Genomic DNA, 22,803 nt, shown 5'->3' with positions numbered 1-22,803 from the left:
GACAAAGCCAGACCTGATTTGGCAGTGGGAAGACCTGGCTGAGTAATGTTCACTTGTGATTACTGCTGTCTGAGGGACATCTCTGCGAGCTGTGAGATTTATGTGGACCTTCTGCCATCATAGACCGAAACAAATGGCATTTCATAAAAAATCTAAAAGTCCTGCTGGAATAACTCCAAAGCAGTCATCTGTTTAGATTCTTATCTGTAAATCAAGTGGGATATATACAGAGTGGAGTTTAGCAGAGGACTAGATCACACGAGTACTGACTTAGTGGGTCATATATGATGGGATGAAATGAAAAGCTGCATGTAATCTGAACCAGAAATCACATTGCATGCAGTGTTCTGTAAGAACTTCCTCCAACACAGCAGACAGAAGCTACATTTCTATCAGATACTCATAATTATTAGCCGGGAGCAAGCAAAATGTAAAGAGATACTATGGCTTCTAGCTATTTCATGCTAGAGAGCTTAGAGTTAGGTAGCTGATTAGGAACAGCTACTGGTTAGGCATCCCAGCAACGTAAATCTGCAAGTGTTGGACTAGGCAGATTCTTGGCAGCAGCAACCAACTCAGTATGGGACTCCTGCTGCCAGTACTTTCCTTCCTTTGTAACATAAAATTCTCATGTGGATTCAGGTAAAAGGTAATAATTGGGTGCCACCACTTATCAGAAGGCAGGGAAGGATATGCAGATATGAGTGTTGATACGGCAATGTTCTAAAGCATTGCCCAGGTCCCACCTACACCTCTCTGTTTCTGAGGCCTTTTTTGTCATCTGCTGGAAAAGTGCAAAATGTTCTATCACTGTTTTCACTTATGCAGCTTCTTGGCTAGAAAAGCAGTTTAGAATCTCCTTTTGCCATCATTTTTAGCTGAAATAAGTAGCAGAAAATACACTTGTCACCCAGGACGTCAAACTATCAAGGTACTCCAGTCCTAAGCAGAATTGTTCTGTTAGTTCTTGGATAACTAAGTGCTGTGCAGTATAATTTAAGCTTGTCTGTCCAACAAGCTTTGTAACTCTCAGAAGTCAGGGTCTGTTTTTCTTTCTTTCCCTCCTTCTGTCCTGGTCAATATGCAATAAGTGCGTGTCCTGTAAAGTTGTTCTGAAAATCCAGAGCAGATGTCAGTTCCTGTACTCTTAGGCTGTGTGAGATAATGGTCCAAGTCCTTGATGTCAAGTGGGAAGAGTAGAGATATCCTTGAGAGGAGGGGTTCAATTAATAGTATGCAGAGATGGACTGTGGGAGAAGGGTTCATCACTAAGCACGTTGATGGGGAGCTCTAATGCCACGTACACAAAGATTTTCCTACTCTGGTCTTTGGCTATAAGGCCAACTTGGTTCTTAAGATACTACTATGTGGGAAATGCTTTTTCTAGATGACATTTCAACTTGCCTAGTTTGGTTCATATGATCCAGCAAGAAGTTAATTGCACAGGGAGCTATAATGGTGGGAATGAATCCTCTGTGAGTGGTGTTGGAGGAGGAGGTGTTAAGACTTTGAGTGTGGACAGTATAATAGCAGTGACACAATGCCTGGGCACCCTGTGCCACACTACCCTGTGATTCTCAGACAATCCAAAACCTTTCTAAGCTTGTCTGAAAGCAACTGGGCTCTTTCTATGGATTGCATGGAGAGAGTAAATGGTTGAATGTGGAGGGAAGGTAATCTAACAGCTAAAATTGATTCACCACAGAGGAAATTGCTGTAGTGTTGTGGAGATCACAAATGTCCTCATCGTAGTATTTTGCCATGGAAACCACAGGGGATCAAGGGAAAAATATGTCGTTGCCCATTTTTAATCATGTCTCTTTTTTTTTTAAATTGAGAGTGATGTTTTTTTCAGCCATGAAAAGCCACTTCACTGCTGAACTTACATGACGAAGCTCTCAAAGCCAAGCTCAAGAATCCCAGATATTGGTAGTCACATATTCTATCAAATTCTAAATAGCAGCAATTCTATAGACACAGAATAGATGCAGTTGGCTGAGCTTGGTCTTGGTATCATGCTTTTTCTGATTTCTGATTTCTGTTTTAATCCACAGAAAGATACGGTAAAAGTCCGTATGCAATATCTTTCCTTCTCAAGATGCCCCAGAGCATTAAACCTTTTGCTTTCAAAAGAAAATGGTTAAGCCACACAGAAAAGAGGGACAGATACAGCGAAGGTTTGCCATCCCAAGCTGTAGATTTGGCCTTTATCAACCATGTGAACAGTGGGTGTAAACCAGCTTAAGGAGGAGGTGAGCTATGAAGCTGACCCTATGGACAAGGAAAAGCTCATTGATTCCTCACTGCAATGTATTTTCCACTGTCTAATATTTGAATGCATTAAATAATGTGCCTTTTATAAGAATAATTACTGTTTGCTTGCATTTGCCTGCTAGGCATTTCTCCAACATGGAGGAAGTCTGATGCTTTGTTCTGAGTAATAAAGACCTGAAAAGACAGCACTACTTAACTGGGCGCACAGCAAGAATGAAACACATCATGCAGAGGCAGATGTGACTCTTGGGAAAGCAGGAGAGGAGGATGCAAAGCTGAAGTCTGGATCTGCTGATCTGGAAACTGCACTGCAATGGATGATGCCCCCATGTCATTAAATATGTTTCAGAAGGATATTACAGTATCCAACTCGACAGCTGCAACAATTACACGTGTGCAAAAGTACACACACCTACAATACAGAAATGATTTAACACCATATGGCAAAAGTGCCATCATTCTGTAATAGTGTGGCTATTGCCATCACGTGTGACTCTCACCTCCAAGAGACATTCAGCCATCTAGATCGTGCTGTGTTGTGGCCTTCTTTGTGGTGGGTTTTGGGATCACATGTGGTACTCTGCGATCTGGCTGGTACTGAGTCTTCTTCTTGGCACAGATGTTCTCAATGAAGGACCAATGGACGCGTGAGCAGAGCATGACTGTGTAGCCTGGCCTTCCCCAGGTGAACTGCTTGGTTTCTTGAGGAGCTGGGAATAAAGGCACTGGAGTACAAAGAGGTGAGAATGGAGCATGAGGGAGATGGGGGCAGCCTGGACAAAAGGGTTGGAGCTGGGTTATGTGGGCAGAGGGATGGAGGAGAGTGAGTTAGAGAAATTACTGCAACCAACTTCTTGGGTCACCCCATTTCTGGGATTGTTCAGTCTAGAGAAAAGAGGAGGCTCAGGGGAGAACTTATTGCCCTCCCCAATTGTCTGAAAGCAGGTTGTAGCAAGGTGGGGATCAGACTTCTTTCCATTAAGTTGTGCCAGAAGAGGTTCAGATTGGATATTAGGAAAGGCAGGCATTGATACTGGCTGCCCAGGAAGGTGGTGGAGTCACTGTCCCTGGCGATGTTAAGAAATATGTGGATGTGGCACTGAGGGAAATGGTTTACTGGATGTGACTGGGATGGGTTGAGGGTTGGATGGCTGGACTGATGACTAGAGATCTTTTCCAGCCTTTCTGATTCCATGATTGAAGATTGTTATGCATAACTCTAGGCTCGCTAGCTCCTAGATTCAAACAATCTGAACCACAGAATCAGAGAATCATAGGATGGCTTCTTCATAGAATGGCTTTTTTTCCTCCACCAGCTTTGTGTCTTCTTCAGAACTGAGAAAAATGAATTAAAACATCAGTTGGAATATCATAGACATGACTTCTTCACAATGGTTTTATTGCTTGTTTTCAGCAGTGTCAACCACAGAGAAGAACCTCCTCTGAAGCAAGGAGATGAACCAAGTACAAAGGAAAAAAAATAGCCATTTCATTGCATTTGTACAGAGTCAGAACAAAATAAATAACATCAGGCAAAAGGCCATGAAACAAGGTGGAGATTTCACCTGTGCCGAGCAAGCAGGCCTGTTCCAAATACATCACGAGCACCTAGGTACATAAAAACCCACAGAAATGTGGCTTAACAGTGATTCCCTGTTCATAGCCAGTTTTCATCACTCTTTGCTGTCAAAGCATATTTACAGGAGGGCAGAACAGGGGGGGCTTTCAGTCTGAATGAGTTGTCAGAGTCACCAAAGAGTTGGTTGGCACCAGCTACTGAACAAGAACAGCCTGTGCTGCGTTTGAAACAGAGTATGAAAAATGCACTCTTGAATTCAAAAGGTTTTTTTCTTTTTTTTTTTTTTAAGCTTAATTTATTATCCACAGAATATAAAAAATGTGTGACTTTTTGCTTTTTGAATGTGCTCTTCAGATTTCCTCTATGTACAAGTTTACAGCATCCACAAAACTGGGGTATAAACCGCCAAGTGCTCTACTGATGTCAATTTTTGTGTCTTAAAGGCCTGGGCTTCAGAACACCATGGGCATTAATTTCCCTTAGAGACCTGCTACACAGTTTCCAGTCCCAATGACTGTCTTATCTCTGTGATTCTGCAGCAGTGTGCTAGAAAGAAGTAGGGTTCTGAACCCAGGGCTCTTCAACACAATGCAACACCGTGCAGGGGAGCAAAGTCTGAGGACTTCCAGAGAAAAGGAGGTGGAAGAAGTGGTCTGTTGGCCCAGGAAAGCCGTGGTTTGTAATGTTATAGATATCTAGGGGAAATAAAAAGATCAGTTGTAATTATTTCATCACACCAGCGTATAAATACTGGGTTTGGGAACAGGGTAAAAGCTCCTTGACTGAAAAAAAAACATTGAATTCTATGCAGCTCTGGATTTTGGGATATCTGACTCCAAGTACCAGACTGGGATTTATTTCTTTTCCCTGTAACACCAGTTAGTTACTGTCCCACCAGAGTCACTCCAGATTGATACGAATACACAAGGGCTTGGTCTCCTGCTCCTCTAGAGTCATCTACAATTGAGAAGCATTACAGTCCCATCCAGCATAAATACTGGTGTGTGAAAAGTGCAAAGCTGCATGGAGAGTCATGGAGCCCTGGAAGTGGAGTGGTCTTTATAGCCAAGAATTCGGCACTTTCACCACTGGTGCAGAGACAGCTGTGCCCAGGCCCAACACCTTCTTCAGCCCAATGAGCTACTTGAAGGCAGAGAGGATGGCACAGCAGAGGAAGGTGTTTTACACAGTCAGAGAGGTTAGACCCTTCACCTTGCAGGGAAGATGGGCTGCTGTCAGGCTCTGTGCTTTTCTACTACACGTGTTCCCAATGATCTTAAACCAAACCGAGTGCTACCATGAACCTGTGTAGACAATGAAATGCACTTCATAATGACACATGTTGGCACTCCCAGGTCTGAGAGACCCCCTTCTAGTCCAAAAATATATGATTCCTTCAAAAACCCTATGGTTTTTTTTGCCTTATTTAAATACCATGCTGATGGAAGAAGGAATGGAGATGGTGATCACAAAGAAACCCTTCAATCTCTGCAATGGAGCCAAGCAATGTCCACTCCTCAGCTTTCTTTGTAACTTCATTTTGCTTTCTATAAACCAACTGGCAACTGCCCATTGATCAGCCAAAAATAAACCCCACCACAATCCAACCCAACAAAATAAATCAAAATCAGATGTTTCATCTTCTGAGCTTTTTTGGAATTCCTTTTTCATCCCAAAACTGCAGCAACGATGCTGCTGCATATAGTCCTGTTTTTAAAAAACAGTTTCAAATTAATGCCCTAAAATTCAGTCACAGCCTAGATTTCCTTTACTGCTCTTTTTCAAGCCCTAAACATGGTTATATTTCGCACTGCTTATCAGAGGGCCACAGAGCCATACAGGTCTCAGCTGGCTAGAAATATCTACAGTCTGATGTTAGCATTGCACCTTGCACCTCTAGACCTTGAGAAAGTCATTTAATTTTTATATTTTAATTGCTCCGTGGTTAATAATAATTGTTTAAGAGTTTATTCACCGAAACCTTGAGTGACTAATTAACAGGATTGGATTTGATCTCTCACTGGTATAAAAAGGGAGTAAACAGTTCCAGGCTGAAAGTAAAGGAATTCTTCTGAAGTCAAATTCCAGTTTCAAGCTTGTGTAAATCAGGAGTCACTGTTGTGAACTGAGGGATGCAAGAAGGGTGAGAATTTGGTGTCATTTCTGTAAAGAGTTTTGGGATCCAAACTCATTATCCTCAGACACATCTGAAAAGCATAGAGTATCCAGGAATGACTCATAATCATCTTTTTCACTAAAATAACTCACTTGCATTCATCCGAGTTGCTCCTGTCCCACTAGTCAGGCTCATCCTTGGTGATGAGCAGCTACAGCTCTGAGCACTATGTCATTTATTCAGCACTGCTTTGGGACAATACGGTTTGGGTAGTCATTTGGGGCTGCAGTGAGGTCCTTGAACTTCATTTTATTGATGAGTCAGATGAAAATCACATTCAGAGTAGAGGAGGCCAAGCTACCCAGCCAAATTCCTGCACTAAGTACCTAAACAAGGGCCTGATTCGAAAGCCAGAATGGGCAGAGAAACTCTTTCATTCACTTGATTGCCCAGAGAGAAAAGCTTTGATTTCATCACATCCTCCTCTCTTCTCCCAAAATTTGAATCCAACACAGCTGGGCTAACAGCTCTGCCATGCCCACCACAGCACGTTCACTTTGTCTCTTCATTGACCCTTGACAGCTTAATGGTGATCAGCTGGATGCCTGGTGATGAACCCATTGTAATGGAGTGGAGTTCTGAAGGAGCTCCTCAGTTCAGCTCAGGAGCTGCAGAAGGCCTTGTTGCATGGGTAAATAAGCAAATTTTTCCCTGTCATGTCAAAACCATTTCTGCTGGCTTTGGCCATAGTGCTGGCCCAGGGCTGCAAATAAAGAGGAGCTGTAAATGAAAGGCAGAAGTTCCTCCTGCAGATGGAATCACAAGCACAGGGAGAAGAAAAGGAAGGTAAAAAAACAAACAAACAAAAAAACACAGAACAAAAATGCACAAGGTGTCTCAGGCTCACAGGCACTGACCACCTCCTGCTGCTAGCAGTGGTACTCCACTTAATTCTCAACAGCTTTGTGCTTCATTTCCTCTGTTGCTGATATGGGAGACTTGGCACTGCTTATGGGAGTCCTCCAGCACCTTCTGCATGAGTCCTAACCCAGCTCTGGAGCAGCAGAACCAACACCAACCATCAAGTCCCTGCCTCTGGGAGCCCCATGAGGATGTCTCTCTGCATTTTGGGAATTGGATGGCTGCTAAGAGAGGACTTAGAATATTTCATGGCACTTGGACTCTGACTGCTAATGAAATGGTTTCACTGTAGCATAGCCACTTGGAGATCAGCATTTTACATGGTAGTAGGACAAGGGAAACAGTTTTAAACTAAAAGAGGGGAAATTTAGGTTAGCTCTTAGGAAGACATTCTTTACTCCTAAGCTGGTGAGGCACTGGCACAGATTGCTCAGAAAAGCTGTGGATTCCCCATCTCTGGAACTGCTCAAGGCCAGGCTGGATGGGGCTTTGGGCAACCTGGTCTGGTGGGAGGTGTCCCTGTCTATGGCAGGGGGGTTGGAAATAGGTGATCCTTAAGGTCTCTTTCAACACAAACTATTCTATGATTGATTTTCTGATTCTAATGAGAACAAAGATGACCCGAGACTGGCTAGCCTGGAGTTTTGCCAGCAGTTTAATACCAAGACCATGGGGATCAGCACAACTATCTTCACAAATACCTATCTGCTCTAGGTTTTCCAAGCTGGGTAGCCATGATTACTTCATGACAGGCTGGAAACCCGTGGGTATATACCTACCCTTCACAGCAGTTTTATCAGAGCATCTCACATCAACTGACTTCAGTTCTCTGTGCTGTCCTCAGTCCTGAGTGTGGGGAAGTATTTTGGCAGCATCCAGCTCAGATGGCGACAGTACAGCTCTGGGGAGAAGTATGCAATGGAAAAACCTCCCCTCAGAACTCAGAAAGGAATGGGATGATGTCCTGATCTGCAATTCTCCTCCTGGGCTCAGTGGTTTGTTGGCAGTGAATTTGAGATGCTTAAAGCAAGCAAGCAAACAAAGAAAAAAAAAAAAAAAACCCAAACTCCAAAGACTGTAAATTAAAGATGTTTCCCTTCAAGGAACTACAATTTAACTTGGAAGAGAGAAGAGTCCAGTTGCTGTTAGTGGAAAAGTTGAGATTTCTGATCTATGAAAGCATTCATACTTCCTTTCCATGTACACGTGTTAATTTGGTGACCCGGACTCCTTCCCAAGGACACTGATGTAACATGCTGTAGTAGAACAATTGCAGCCCTATTATTCAGTTTACACCTTTGATTGTCAGAGATTTTTCACCCCCAGCGTAAAACTGATGTGACCTCATACAATGCAGTTGGGTGGGAAACAGCCATCAGCATCTGCATCCATAGGCTATTTTCTAAGGTTGGGATGCATGGCTTGGGAATGAGAGCTCACATGATGAGCTGTGAACCACCAGCCTGGTGTGTCAGAGCAGGATTTGGTTTCACTCCTTTCCTTCTCCCCTCTATCGAGGAAAGAAAAGAAAAAAAAAATAACAGTTCCCTTGGATTCAGCAAGCTCTATGTACATCCTTCAAACAGGGACTGCCCCAGTGTGAAAACTAATAGGTCTTCAAAAACGACACAAAATGCACATGCGTCTCTTAAAGATCTAACAGTGCCTTCATCATAGGATGAAAGCTCCCTGCACAAGCTGAAGAAGAAATCAATTTAATAGCTCCCTCACTCCTTTCCGACTCCTGGAGTGCCAGTTACGTGCTGAGCCAACCTTGTTTTGATGAGAGCAATTTTGCTTGCTGCTGTGAAGCTAATTTTTTCATCTGGAGAATGGCTCCTTATGTCAGGCCTGATTCAATTAAGGATTACCGGGTTCTACATCTTCCCTCTCCTGGCAGTGTGCACTAAGCAAGTGCAAATGGATTGCAGACCAATTGCTTTCCCCCGATCCCTAATAATGCTGGGTGCAGTAATGCACCAAGATCTACAGGTTCAATGAACAAATATGAAAAACACAGCCATACTCCACAGTGGGCATCTGTACCTGGTTTTTATACGTGCAAACCGTTCAGTGAAAACAACCAAACAAAGCATGTTGATGTCCTGAACGCAGCACAAAGAAGGCCATTTTGTGCTGGTCCTTCTCTGCAAGCTGCTCTTCCAGAGGGCACCCAATGGCACATGGAAAGCTTCGGCTAACGAGGATGGTGAGCAATTAGCAGAACACACTCCAACATTGGGGCATCCTTCCGGGGCCTTGCCTGGTGCTGCAGCTTCTTTGCACAGTGCAGGTTGGCCTCTGCCCTTCCTGCCTGTGTTCTTCCTGTCCCTTCTTCTTGCTGCTTCCAGCATCACATCACCACTTCTTAGCGACTGGGCTTTTGGCACATTCATAAGTTTGGCATTTTTTCCCCCCACTTCTTGTCTCCCTCTCTCTGTCCTTTACTGGCTTGTTTAAAACAACAATAACAAAAAGTGCAATTTATCTGTTTCAGAGATGTCGGTTCTGGGAAAGCCCCAGTAACTCAGGCTCTTCCCTCCCTTACCCCCAAAATTCAGTATTTATAGCACATTAGATTCTCCCAGGCTCTCCTCAAGTGACTGGGACCTTTACTCAACGTTGTCAGCCCCCGAGGGCACCAACTTAGAGAGAAAGCTCTGAAAAGAGGGAGAGGAAAAGTATTTCTCTGCCTCTTAGCTTGTCTGATCTCATTCTGGATGCCAATGGCTTTTCCAGTTTTCTGTCCTCTGTTGGCTCAAGTGGAGCATGTCATTTCACAAGGATTTGTCCATAGGTAACTGATTCCTGGGGATCCTTCTCTCTCTTGGATGCTCAGTGCTCAGAGAGCCAATCTCCATCAAACCAGAGAGAATTCTGCCTGGAAGCTGGAGCACCGACGTGTCTTTGGTGAGCACTTGGTCAGCATGGAGATCTGGGTGCTGAAGTTGGTGCCGTTGCTGCCCAAGGAAGGGTGGTGGTACTTCATGTCTGAGCCCAGGAACCGCTCCAGGTGCCACCTCCGCCACTTTCGCTTGAGCTCAGCTTGGACCTACATGGTGGAAAGATAAGCAAGTCAGCAGAGGAGAGCATATGTAGGGGTAATAACTGTTTTACAGAGGTCACTGAACCTGGGAATAACTACTAGTCACACAGGGGAGAGATAATGCTGCAGCAAGTAAATTCCCTCAGCAGAAATCCTTGAGCTTAAGCAGAAAGGTGAGCATGGGGAGTTGCTTATCTGATAAAGTGAAGATGTCAGACTACTCAACTACTACGGTTTGTGAGTATAACTGGGATTCTTCCTACTTTTCATAGTTGTAGAATCATCTGAGTTGGAAAAGACCCCCAAGATCACTCAGTCCAACCATCTACCAACCACCAATATTTGCCCACTAAACCACGCCCCTCAGTACATCTAATTGTTTATTGTCCCAGGAAAAATGATTTAACTGCAGCTTGTTTGTAAAGCAATCAATAAGCAGTGCTTTTTGATGGAGGTTACTTGTTTCTATTCAGGGTATTTACACACATCATTTGGTTTACACCATTCATACACCAACCCTGCACAAATCTGGCCACACTTCCACACAAATGGAAGTCCCCATCCCCTCATGCAGGCTTTGAGTGCTAAGTTTTGGATCGTGGCATGAATTAGATAAAACAGCTCTGTCTGAGGGTCCCTGGGCTCAACAAGCACAAGAACAGGACATCACAAATGCAAACTCCAGTGCTGGAAATGTGGGAAAGTCAAGATCAACACCTGTAAGCTGGAAATACGTTCACCTAGCATTGGTCTGGGCATAATAAGATACATCAGTCCTGTTTGGGTTTTGGACCATTAGGAAATCTGTGTGGCACTGCCCTGCTCCAAACAGGCTCACTAGCTAAAGTCTCTGCTGGAGCTGAGCTCTGTGTGATGACCACATGGCATCAGCATGGCTGGAAGAAGGATCAGAGCTCTAAGAGAGCAAATTGATTCTGGACACTCTTCCTCTCCTCAGGAAGCTGGAACACAAGCCCAGAGCACAGCTGTTTCCTTCCTGACAGTTTATTGAGCTGAACATGCTCCATCTGACAGCAGCTCCAAGTTCCCAGCTGCTCACACCTTCCCAGTAGACTTCACCATTTGGATTTAATCAGTCTCTGCTGAATATCTTTCTGGCAGATGGAGCATGGTACAAAAATATCACTGCACTAACAAGCCTCCATTTTGGCAGTGGGTCTGATTCTGAGGTTGAAGTTTCAGGAGATTCTAAACCTGAGTAGAGCGTGAAAGATGGGCACATCCTTCTTTAATTCAGGATTTAGGCAAGGTTTTGCTGATACCATCTCATGAGTAAAGGAAGGACTCAGCAGCAATTATTAAAGTCCTAATATGTTTATTAATTGTGCTGGAAACTTTCTGGCTAATGGTTGAGTTGTTTATCTGAGGTGAGTGACTTGACTTGGAAGGTTTCCCTAGTGTGGTAACATCAGGAATGGGACACTCCTTAATCTGCTCTCCACAAGCATTCAATTTGCCTTAGCAGCAAATATTAACCAGGCTACACTGTTGATCTTACCTCCCCATTGAGAAAACAGTAGAGGACAGCCACCACAAAACCCTAGGGGAAAGGAGAAAACAGGCTTTTAGCAACTCCTAGCTTATATTCTCCTAGATCACAACCCAAGCCCATTGCAGCCCTGGAGAAAGGGCATACTGTCAGGGAACTGCTAAGGTGCCTCTTACAAATCAACGGATCACATTTTCCCTATAAAAGGAGAAGAGGAAAGTTGCTTAAGGCACCTTGGAGCAGATGCAAGGCTTTGACTTCAAGGCTTGCTCCAGATCGGTGCTTAAATCCATCAGGCATCACTTCAGCTCTAAGCAGGACACCTGGCCATTCAATCTTAAGCACTGAAGGCAATTTGGTGGGATAGCAGAGGCAACTTTCCTGGGGAAACCTGAACTGTGCAGAGACTGAGAACACAAAGTGGCTACAGCTGCTTGACGGATGGATGCAATTGCACAAACAAGTGCTTCTGTTCATGCAACAGCAAGGCCAAGGTAAACAGCCCAACGCTGGGTGTGAATGAGGTGAGGCTTGTGGGAAGGTATACAAAGCAAACTCCATCAAAGGTTTCCTCAGGATTAATGTGTCCTCATGGGGAACCTGCCTTCTCCTCCAATAAACTGCAATCCTACTTGGGCAGGCTTTAGAGGCAGAACTTTTTTAGCAGAAGAGATAGTTCATGAAAGCCAACTGGTCATAGACTAGGATGCCATTAAAGGCCAGAAAGACTCTTCCTGAAGTCTATTCATCACATCTTACTGTGTTAATGATATCTAAACTGGATGAACATGCTTGATTTTCCTCGTAAGTACAAAAAAGCCCCAGGGGGACTAGCATATAGAGGTGTATTTTCTTTGCAGGTGCCTAAAACACAGAGAGAGAAACTCCTGGTAAAGTATATATAAATATATAGGTAAAATATAAGTTTATCTTCCACTCTTGCCAAGTTGGAACAAGTAGCTTCTTCTCCAAAGGCACAAGACCAACACTGGGCATGTCTGGGAAAGCTCAGATCACAGGTTTGGTTATTTCTTGGTCAGACTGGTGGTCCACTTACCTGGACAGGTGACTTACCTGGAATGACCCAACCACAAGCTCAAAGACCAGCTTAACTTCTGCTTTGAAATTGTCAGGGAAGAAAGCAAACATGATGTAGTGAATGCCAAAGAGAGGGATCAGCAGTAAGGTGGACTTGGCCAGTCTCCTGTTGGAAAGACAAACATGAGTCATAAGAGAAGAGGGAAGAGGAGCTGTAGGGTAAACTGATGAGAAATCCTGCAGCTGAACTTTATGCAACCCTGAAACTTTAATTTGCTGCATGCAGTACATATTTGCTGATTACTAGGACCGTGATGGGGATAGCCATGCACACTAAATGTTTCTTTTTGTTGGGATATGTGATGTGGGCCACCTACCCTGAGGTCCTGGGAACATCCAGGCTTCCAACAGCAGCCTCAAACAACGCAATGTCAGCAGGCTGCCCTCACCCACTAAGCAGAAATGTCTGGGCTATACCAAAAAGGAGGGAGCTGAGATCAGTTCCCCATTGCTTACTCTCCCCAAGATCCTTCTAACAACCTGGGCTGGGATGTGATGAAACAGAAGCAGACCTTCTGCTGGGCACAGTCAGTTGCTAGCTACAGCAGTTCACAGAACAAAGTACTGTGCTGGGAGTGCTTCCACATGCTCACTTTCCTCCTCACGAACAGCTCTCAAAGAAATACACATCTTCAGCTGAGGGAGAGCCATCAGCCCCAGTTTGTTTCCCCTGCAGACTGCAGATGGCTGGTGAATTCAGATGCGGTGACAACATAAAATGTGCTATCTTTATTCCCCGTAACTTTAATGGAGGTATTTCTTTCTCCCCTCCTGCTGGAGATCTTTTTTCATTTCTACAAGCTAAACCATTATCTAGTGTCTTCTTTGTTTGCTTAGGATTTCTGGAAATTACAGCTTCTGGGAGAGAAATGGTATGTTTAGCTCAGAATAATGATAGGCTATTGCACAATGAATGTCTCCAAAGGAGGGGGATGAACAGTATTAGTGCTTAATGGCATCAGGCTGGGTAATGAGTGGTCTAATTAGGAAGAGATGATAATTTATTAAATCTAATCATTATTAGAATCTAGCTGACAAAAATAAAAAAATAAAAAATAAAAAGGAAATCAAGAACTTTAGAATGCTTAAGGGGATTTTGGCTCTCTTGGTCACCCACATCCTTCTCCATCCCTCTCTCCCAGAGGCTTCTGGAGAAACTGAAGCTTAGGCAAAGGTGTTGGGATACTTGTTTTTCCATCTACAAACCCTTCCAGTTCCATCTGGCTCAGTCTCCCCAGACTATCTTCATTTATTTTCCATCTGTATAGACCTGCAGTGAAGGCTGACATGCCAGCATTATGCAGACGATGCTTATCAGCTCATTATTGTATCTCCCAGCAGACCTTTCTGGCTTTCCCTGGGCCAGGCCCAATGACAGTTTGATGTTAAAACTTTGCTTGGAGGCTGTGGTTCCCCATGGAATACCTGCTGGCTGCAACTCATTCCAAGCAAATGGAATGCCTGTAGGAAGCAAGGACTGTCACTATCATGAACCAGCCTATGAGCAGGGCCCTAACCCCTAGGAGCTCCATCCTCCAGTTTTCACAACACCTCAAACCATTTTCTTGTTTTCAGCACTAAGCTTCCCAGAATACCGAGTGATGTTTTGGATTTTATGTCATCCTCAAGGCAAGTTTGGTCTGGCTCCGTAATACTGGAAAAATCCCCCTACAAATTGCAACAAGGAGAATTGTCTTCCATATGTCATGGTGTGTTTCTCCCAGGAAGCTAAAGACTGGCTGTGCAGTAGACACAAATGCACATGGGAGGCTTTCTGAGGCTGGTTAATGTTACCTGAAGGAAACCATGCTTCTCAAAAAATTAATTACCTTCTCCTCCTGTCACAGAGTGCACTTCTTATACCTATCCTCTCTGACGTGGTGACAGATGATTTAGGAAAAACACATCTCCACTACCCAGCACTGCACCCATTCCTCTCCTTAGGAGAGGTAAGAGTTAAACAACACTTCGCTCCTGAACACATAATGGAAAGTTGCCCAGAAAACTTTGATGATAATATTGAACTATGAACATGCACAGAATGAAATGAGATGAATTTTGCTCAACATTTCTTCTGCAGAAAATAAAGTGTTTTCTTCTTCTATTTGCCCCAAATGCTGCTGTCCTGCTCTTGCACAAATCTCTGTCATTTGCAGAAAACTGTTTTAGAAGACTTGTTTTCACAATTTCTGACATATTAAAGCCCAGCTCAGTACCTGTAGCATTAATGAGTGAGTGAATCAGCAGTATACCTGAATTTCTACCCTACAGATAAACTGAAACCATTTGGAGCTGAGCAATTCTATCAACATATCAACACATCAACACATTATTTTTTAAATATAAACAATATAAAATAAACAAGAGGAGGAGGAAGAAATGGAATTCACAGTGTTGTCATTTTAAAGCCTGCTTATCACAGATGTGGCAGGGGGAACCAACGCATGTCATTGCCAACAGGTTTTGGTAAGCTTTCTTGGGTCCTGCAGGACGAAGCCCTGAAGCTAGCAGCAGCATTTCAGGTAGCAGGGGTATGACTTATAAAAGGATCCAGACTGCAGATTACATGCTTAATCATAGAATCACAGAATCACCAAGGTTGGAAAAGACCTCCACGATCATCTAGTCCTCCAACCAGCCTCCTACCAATTAATGTCATTTATAACAGGATCTGGATGACTCCAGGTGTCTCTACAGCTAGCCATCTAAACACTAAACGTTGAGGACCCTTGGTGGGATCCAAACTTCAAGTTGAGACTCTTAATTTCTACAGGAGACTATGGTGCCTCATGTCTCATTGCAGTCAATAGTCTCTAGTAGAGACTTTCAGACAGACCATGGAGTCTGGTTGTATACATACACAAGTTACACACAAGTCTCCCACAGGTGCAGTGTCCTATATGCCAGATCCAGACAAGCGTATCAAACATCCTAAGGCATCTGATACGGCTTGGACACCTATAAGAGACTGATTTGTGCCTGAATGAAGCTGAAATGCTTTTCCAGATGGATGAGGAAGGTGAAGAACTGAAGATGTGAAGATCATTCATCCTTCTGCAATTGGTTCCTATTTGACAGGCCAACGCGGGGAAGCCTTTGTTACTTGCTGCCCTGTCATGCAAGGTTTGTTTACCAGGCAAAGAAGATTTACTGGCAATTCGTACTTCACTGGAAAATAAGTAGAAAAAAGCTGTGAGCTCAAAGCTCAGCATGATCTGCTAGGTAATCTGGGCATAACCCTTCTGATGAGTGGCTGGCAGCACTTCTAGGGAGATGAACGTGAGCCAACTGCCCCAGGCTGCTGCATAGTAAGTACTAGAACATATTTCAATATGATGATTTAATCTATCCACCCGGATAAAGCTGTTGCAGTCTTGGTTTTGGGAATATATATTGCCCAACTTGAAATACATAGAGATGCGATAGAAAACACAGGTCTGGTAACGTTGTTGTGTTATGATGATGGAAAAAGAAATCATTGGCTTTGTGTGCTGCAGGGAGAAGTTAAGGTGAAATACTGTAATTCTCCTTTATAAATTTGAGAATCTCTGGAAGGAGATGAAATACGTGATTTACCATCACTAGAGAAAAAGACACAGAGTTGTGGTTGGTCAATATTTAAGGTCTATATTCATTTTAAGTCTTCCATCTTGCTGAAGGATGAACCGAGTTCACATTCTTCAAAGTACACAGCTCCCTCAAAAAGTAAAGAAGATTTTATGAACAGTGAGCAGGTAGACACTACTCTTTTTCCTTTTTAGTTATTTTCTAGAAATCCTTTGATAACATCCAGGATATTTGAAATGCAAAGCCAGGACAGTAGCAGGAGGTAAAAATGAGACAATGTCTGAACTTTTATTTTATTTGCATTGAAGATATAAAAAATCCATACAGGAAAATGGATTTCTTGTAGTTTTAAAATGCTGCACCAAAGACCAGTCTTACACACTGAGACAAATTCTGATTTCACTTGCATGTTGTTCATTATCAAGAGCCCCAGTAAGGTCAACATTATATCCTCGGGACAAAAGCTATATGATAAGCAAAACTTCTCAGACAAATTTGTTTCTCAAGAGCAAAGAGAAATGAGTGCATTAGGGATGGATTAATGCAATCTTGTTCAGGAATCATCCTTAGGGTATGGAAAAACTGCCATAGATTCTACTGAATGCATGGATTTTCTCAATTTCTACTCTGAAGAAGTGAGTAGAGGGCAACTGCTTCAGATAAAAATGCCCCTATACTGTAGATGGATACACTTCGTTCTTCATCAGGGTCCTCTGGCCTTCAGGATCCAATAAATATTGATTAAATATTGAAATATGCAATGAAAAAGGCCTTTTTTTTTTCATGAACACTACTCTTACTCTCATGCCCACCAGCAAAAGGCCTGTTTCTTGATTTCTGATCATCTTTAACAAATTAACAAATTCACAATTGTGATGAGCAAAAACGCAGACAGATGCAGTACTTTGACAAAATATCAAATGGGTTCTGCAAAACCATACAATACTGTAAAAAAAGCCCGTGACTTACGAATACTGGCTGGTTTCATTGTGTCCAACATCTGGAGAATGCAACTTCTGGACTAAGATACGGATGATACAAATGAAGAGAATGAAGTTCACCTGTTGGGATGGAGAGAAACAGGAAAAAGAAAGTTAAAAATCACGCCCCTGCAGCATTGTTCTGCAGTGAAAAGAAGAAATAGTTAAAGGAGTGGAGTGCCTTTCACTGCAATATTTTTGCCACGGAGCAAGCCGTTGTTAAAAAGCCACGAGCAGAGAACCCCACTCTAGGAGCACACAGTAAACCGACACAGGATGGCAGCCATCTTGGGCCTGACATCAGCCTGCTTGGGACTTTGTGTCATACATCCCAAGTATGATGATGTCAAACCCATAGAGCACAGCTATGCACGACGTCCTGCTGACGACAGGGTGGGAAAGGAGCCTTGGGAGTTAGCGGAGCGACGGACGTCAAAAGCCCTTGGGAGACGGTGACATGGGACCGGCTGCCGAGCGTGTCAAAGACCGAGGCAGTGAGCCAAAGGAACCAAGACAAAACACAAAGCTGTATTCACTTAATCAGGTCTCCGCTCAGTGCTGATGGGCATTCTTCTCTGGAGAGAAGTTGGACACAACGGATAGCAAGTGTTACACCTCACCAGCATAGTGGACAGTTGCCTCTCCTACAAGGTTAGGCCAGAAGACTCAGCTAGAACTGCTTCATTAACATACTCAAGCAAAGCTAGCCTTATTTCATAGCAAAGGTGTAGAGCTAGGAGTGGCAATTTCCACAAAGGAGATGGCATGAGTTGAACAAAAACTTACTGGCTCCTAAAATCCTACCCATTGAACCATGCTGTTATTCACGCAACACATCCAACAGAAAAGCGAAGATGGATTTTTTTAGTCTAGTTAGCTTCTTTACAGTCTAATTTATTTTCCTTATAGTCTAGTTCAGTTTCTTTATCCATTCATGTTTAGTGAATGCACAAAGGGCTCTGATTTTTAAGATACGTAAAGGCTGGAAGGAATCGTGTCAACCAGCCAATCTGATTTCCTGCAAAAACAAATTATAACATTTCCTCCAGCAATTCTCAGGTTTATATCAACAACAGGTGAATGCAGCAGACTAAAGCCTATTTCTCATTTAGACAACAGCTCTTTTTCCAGTGCTAAGAGTGACTGGAAATTAATTATATTTCTTGGTTATGATGCATTGCCTAATCATTCTTTATCTACCCCATGACATTTATTATAGCTTCTGTTCATATTTATTTGCTTATAAAATGTTTAGCATCTGACTTGATGGCAAGTAAAATTTATCAGTCCAAAATAGAATTAGCTAGATCTATTACTTTAATGAGCATTGACAGCACACAATCTGCACCACTGCAGGTAGGATCAGAGCTGCTTCCCAGTCTCCTGCCATAAATTAAATACTGTGTTGGCTCATCATGGTTAAGAGCAGACATGGGCACAGAAACAGGTGGAATGTGACTTAAAGGCTTAGTATGGCCTTAGCATTGCACGATAGAAGACATGGCTATCAAACAACTAAAAGGGTTTAGATTATTTTTCAACCTAGAATCGAATTAAAGGCTCTTGATCAATTCTCAGTGCTTAATTCTTCAGGTTAGAAAGATTTTTCTAACGTTTAACTTTATATATATATATATATATATATTTCTTCCTTCAGTTGAGGTCTATTCTTTATTCGAGTGGACATGCAGAATTTGAAGCTCTCCTCCCTGCAGAAATCTGCTAATCATCATATTGCTGTTATCATGGCCTTCCTTTGTGACAGAGTTATATGATACCTGCAAAAGTAAAATCAGATAATTGCCAGGTAGATTTTGTTTGGTAATGAGGAATTGATTTACTGACCAAAAGAAAACATGGCATCACTGATCCTAGGAGAGTACAGTGTATTTCCGCACTAAAAAGTTACCTTGGGAAAGGGAGAATACAATTTATGTCTTTTGATGAGGACATAAATATTTTGAGATGTGTCATCTAAGTATTTTATTTCTTTGCAGTGCAGCGAAAGAATAGTAAGTAATTATTGCAACTGTTTCAGTTTGGAATTCCTGTATGACAAATGCTACAGAAAAGGCCTCCTTGTAAAGGGCGTAATGTATGTGGAATAAGAAGAATGTATGTCTAAGAAAAGACTTCAGTTTAAAAAAAAAATCACATTTGCTTTGATTTCTGCTGTATTCTTTTTCTTCCCTTCCCACGCATGCTTCTTGATTTGAGAAAACGCTAAGTTTAAATCAAGTTCATTTTTCAAGTTTTGGCTCTACACTTGACAGAGGAAACACTTAATATTCACCAAGGATGGAAGTACTCAGTTCCTCAGAAGTGTCATGATTTCTGCGGTAAGAACTGATCTGGAGAAGTAATGAGTTAAGCACCTTTGCCAATTTATATGGAAATGAGCCAAGCTTCTCAAGCACTTAATGCAAAAACAGATAGCTGGAATTCAGCTTTGTGCTGGATGCTACAACAAGAGGCAAATAATTGCGGGAATTCATCTAGCTAGGTAGAAGTTTAGGATAGGACTCATCCCATATTACTTCACATTGTCCACATCTACAGTGGAACAAGTCACCCTGGGCTCTGACCTCAGAGAAACAAAAACTCGTGGCAAAATCCAGCAGTTTTAATTTAGACATGCATCGATTCATTAGATAAAATGACTTTTTTCTGGGTCTCCAAGCATGTTCCTTGATCTCTTCTGGCTGTGTGCTCCCATGGCTACTGTACCAGAGAAAATGGATGAGATGGAGCTGGTCTGGCTTACATGAGCTCCACCCTGGGTGCCCCATCACTCAAGCTCTTCCCACAACGTTTAAGTCAGTGTTTAAAGATAAAGATGCTTATCCAGAGGCTGAGCTTCTTATCCCAAGAAAAACATTCAGTACACAATGCAGTGTTATCTGTCAGTGCATTTTACATGGATTTTTACAGAACACTTATCGAGGCACCTCTATCCTCCCCTCCTCCACCCCCCACATTCTGTATTAAAGACGGCTTTAAGAATATGTTGATACTTTACCAAAATGGACACCAAAATAGGAGTTTTAATGATCCACCAGATTGGGGATTCTATTATTTCCTCCCAGCATCTAAAAAGCAAATAAATAAATAAATAAATAAATAAATAAATAAATAAATAAATCAGACTTAAAACATCAATTAAAAAAAAGCAAGCAGCTCTGTTACCTTTCAGGTATTTTGCCTAAATCATAGAATCAAAATTGCTTAGGTTGGAAGAGACTTTACAGATACAGATCCAATCTCCTGCCGTAAGCAGGGTTGCCCCCCACCAGACCAGGCTGCCCAGGGCCCCATCCAACCTGGCCTTGAACATCCCCAGGGATGGGGCACTCACACTCCCTCTGGACAGCAGTGCCAGAGCCTCACCACCCTCTGAGTAAAGAATTTCTTCCTAACATCTGACATAATCTCTCCTCTTTCAGTTTAAAGCCATTACCCACTGTCCTGTCCCTATTAGTCTGTGTTAAAATGATAAAGCTGTGTACACTGGGAAGAGGTGATGGCTTTTGTTGCAGTGGCTTTGAGCACTGGTAGGTAATATTTGCTCCAAATATAAGGCTGTGGGTGCTTTTCTCCTTGGTAATGAAATGGGCTGGAAAATGTCCCTGTTTGTTGCAGGAGAGTTGGAACAGATGACCTTTAAAGGTCTCTTCCAAGTCAAATAAATCTATGAATCTACGTTGTATCAGGGTGAATATGGGGTAGGATGGAGATTTGCTTAATTTTCCTACAGTGAGGTCTCCTCCAAGGGAGTGCTATCAGAATCACAGATTAGTGAGGCCTCTAATGCTGACCATCATCCTGATAGGGATTTATTTGGGCACAGAGTAATTGGCACTGCTGGAAAAACCAACATCCCCTTCTGAAAGAGGTGACAGAAGGCGTGGTGGGGTTAGCCCCAGTAAATCCAGCAATGCATCCAAGCAGCCCTTGCATTCAGAGTTAAAGTGGCCCTCATTATATCTGGAGCACTTCATTTTTAAGAATTCCGAACAAAGGTCACTTTAATTTGGAGTTAAAATTTCTAAATACAAGCTTAATGCTGTTTAACAAATCTTACCTAATTAGCTTTTATTTAATCTGGGTTAATTCCTTGCAACTTTGTTGGTAATTTTAATATGCAAAAAGAAGTAATCTATGTTAGGTGTTAACATATTCTGTATATTCTCACTGTTTTACTTGGCACAAAGCCTTTAAAGCCTCTGCTGCAAAGCAGTCTGCTTTTTTTTTATTTATTTTTATTAAGAATTACTGGAACAGAGTGGGAATATAGATAGTAAGAAGAATTAGTAGTCAGAATGGTTAAATCCTTTGGTCTCTATCTCATTTTTAGAGGCTATTTATTAACACAGTAAATAAGGTCAGTTTTATGCAGATAGAGGGAGACCATAGAAGAAATCAGCAGTCCTAAGGAAATGTGTTATTCTATACGACTATACATCAAAAACACAAGGAAAAATCTGAGCTGCTTCCTTTACTGAAAGAAGGACAAATCAGGACACGTTTGGAGAGAGACTGCAAGGGAGAAAATGGAATTAACCATGTGCTGTAAATGCACGATACAAGGGCATGCACAGTGAGTGCATAATGAGCACCTGAATCTGTGATTCTCTGCAGCGTTTTCTCATAAAAGCATTTCAAACTACTCCAGTTTGACTACTGAGTCAAAGCATGATGGATCAGATCCTGTTTACTTGCATGTATCCCTGGATAGCTCAAATATGTGCCTCATTTGCTTACCTGCATTCTATCTATTTCTTACATAAAATGTCAAAGGCAGCTGTTATGCTAAAGAGGATGGAGAACTGATCCAAAGATCTGCCTGGAAAAAAGATCAAGAGTCTTCAGAGCTTTTCTGAGGGAGCCAATGGATGTGTTTCTGAGGTTTCTGCTATTCCAGAGTATGTAGGGTCAGTTCTGTAGGAGCTCTGATCTGAGCACGGGCTCAAGGGAACAAAAGGGGACAGTGGGGGGTCTGCTCACAAATCTGCACATATGTTCACAGCAGGAAAGAAAAGTCCGTAGGCTTACCCAACATTGAAAAAGTAAATCCTGACGACTGTCCAAGCAGTGATGAACACGGAGGGGGCACCTGGTGAGAGGAGAGATGGTGTTACTGTCACAAATCATCAGGCATGTTTTTGCCACTGCTCCTCACTCCAGGATGGTCTGCCTGAGGAGAGAGGTCCTGTTCCATCTGTGTGGTCCCTTTTTCCCCTTTCTCTGTTTGTTGTCTTTGATTAGATTTAGATTGGAAACATCCTAGGTAGGAAAGGTCTCTTTGTTCTGGTTAATCACAGTATTCTTTATTAACAGTGATTTTCAAATGCAATGATAGTGCAAACAGAACAAGTATGTCCAAGTTATTTATTCTTGCATAATCCATTTCAGATCCACACTCTTGCAAATGATGGATGACTGAAAGGCCAAAAATCCTTCCAGTACCCACCACTGCCCTTCCTCACCCAAAGAACCTCAGAACACATTACCAATGCAAAATATTTCCTTTGATTTTAAATCATACATTCATCTTTAAGATCTTTCAGAGGCACTGTGCTGAAAGGATCTCTGCACAAGCCAGGTTTAAAGAAAGTCTGACCTGATGCATCTGAAGCCAGGCCTGCTAACATCACCTCTCCCCACACTTATAGCACGGAAAATTGCCTCTCTCTTGCAGTGTGAACCCAAGCG

General features: G+C 42.6%; 1 protein-coding gene across 1 annotated transcript in view; it reads right to left on the bottom strand.

Moving 5' to 3' along the window:
* Positions 1-8,923: 8,923 nt before the first annotated feature.
* Positions 8,924-22,803, bottom strand: part of LOC100303683 (vasoactive intestinal polypeptide receptor) — a gene marked incomplete at its 5' end in the record, with an annotated part of 63,314 nt that continues 49,434 nt past the window's right edge. Inside the window, 6 exon segments of the mRNA NM_001303178.1 lie at positions 8,924-9,942; positions 11,456-11,497; positions 12,521-12,650; positions 17,081-17,172; positions 20,111-20,180; positions 22,144-22,204. Coding sequence (NP_001290107.1) covers positions 9,751-9,942; positions 11,456-11,497; positions 12,521-12,650; positions 17,081-17,172; positions 20,111-20,180; positions 22,144-22,204 — 587 coding nt within the window.

This window comes from Meleagris gallopavo, chromosome 6, assembly GCF_905368555.1.
Source record: "Meleagris gallopavo chromosome 6, MGAL_WU_HG_1.1, whole genome shotgun sequence".
Taxonomy (NCBI): domain Eukaryota; kingdom Metazoa; phylum Chordata; class Aves; order Galliformes; family Phasianidae; genus Meleagris; species Meleagris gallopavo.
Note: the sequence above shows the minus strand (reverse complement) of the source record. Positions and strands in the feature narration are given on the sequence as shown.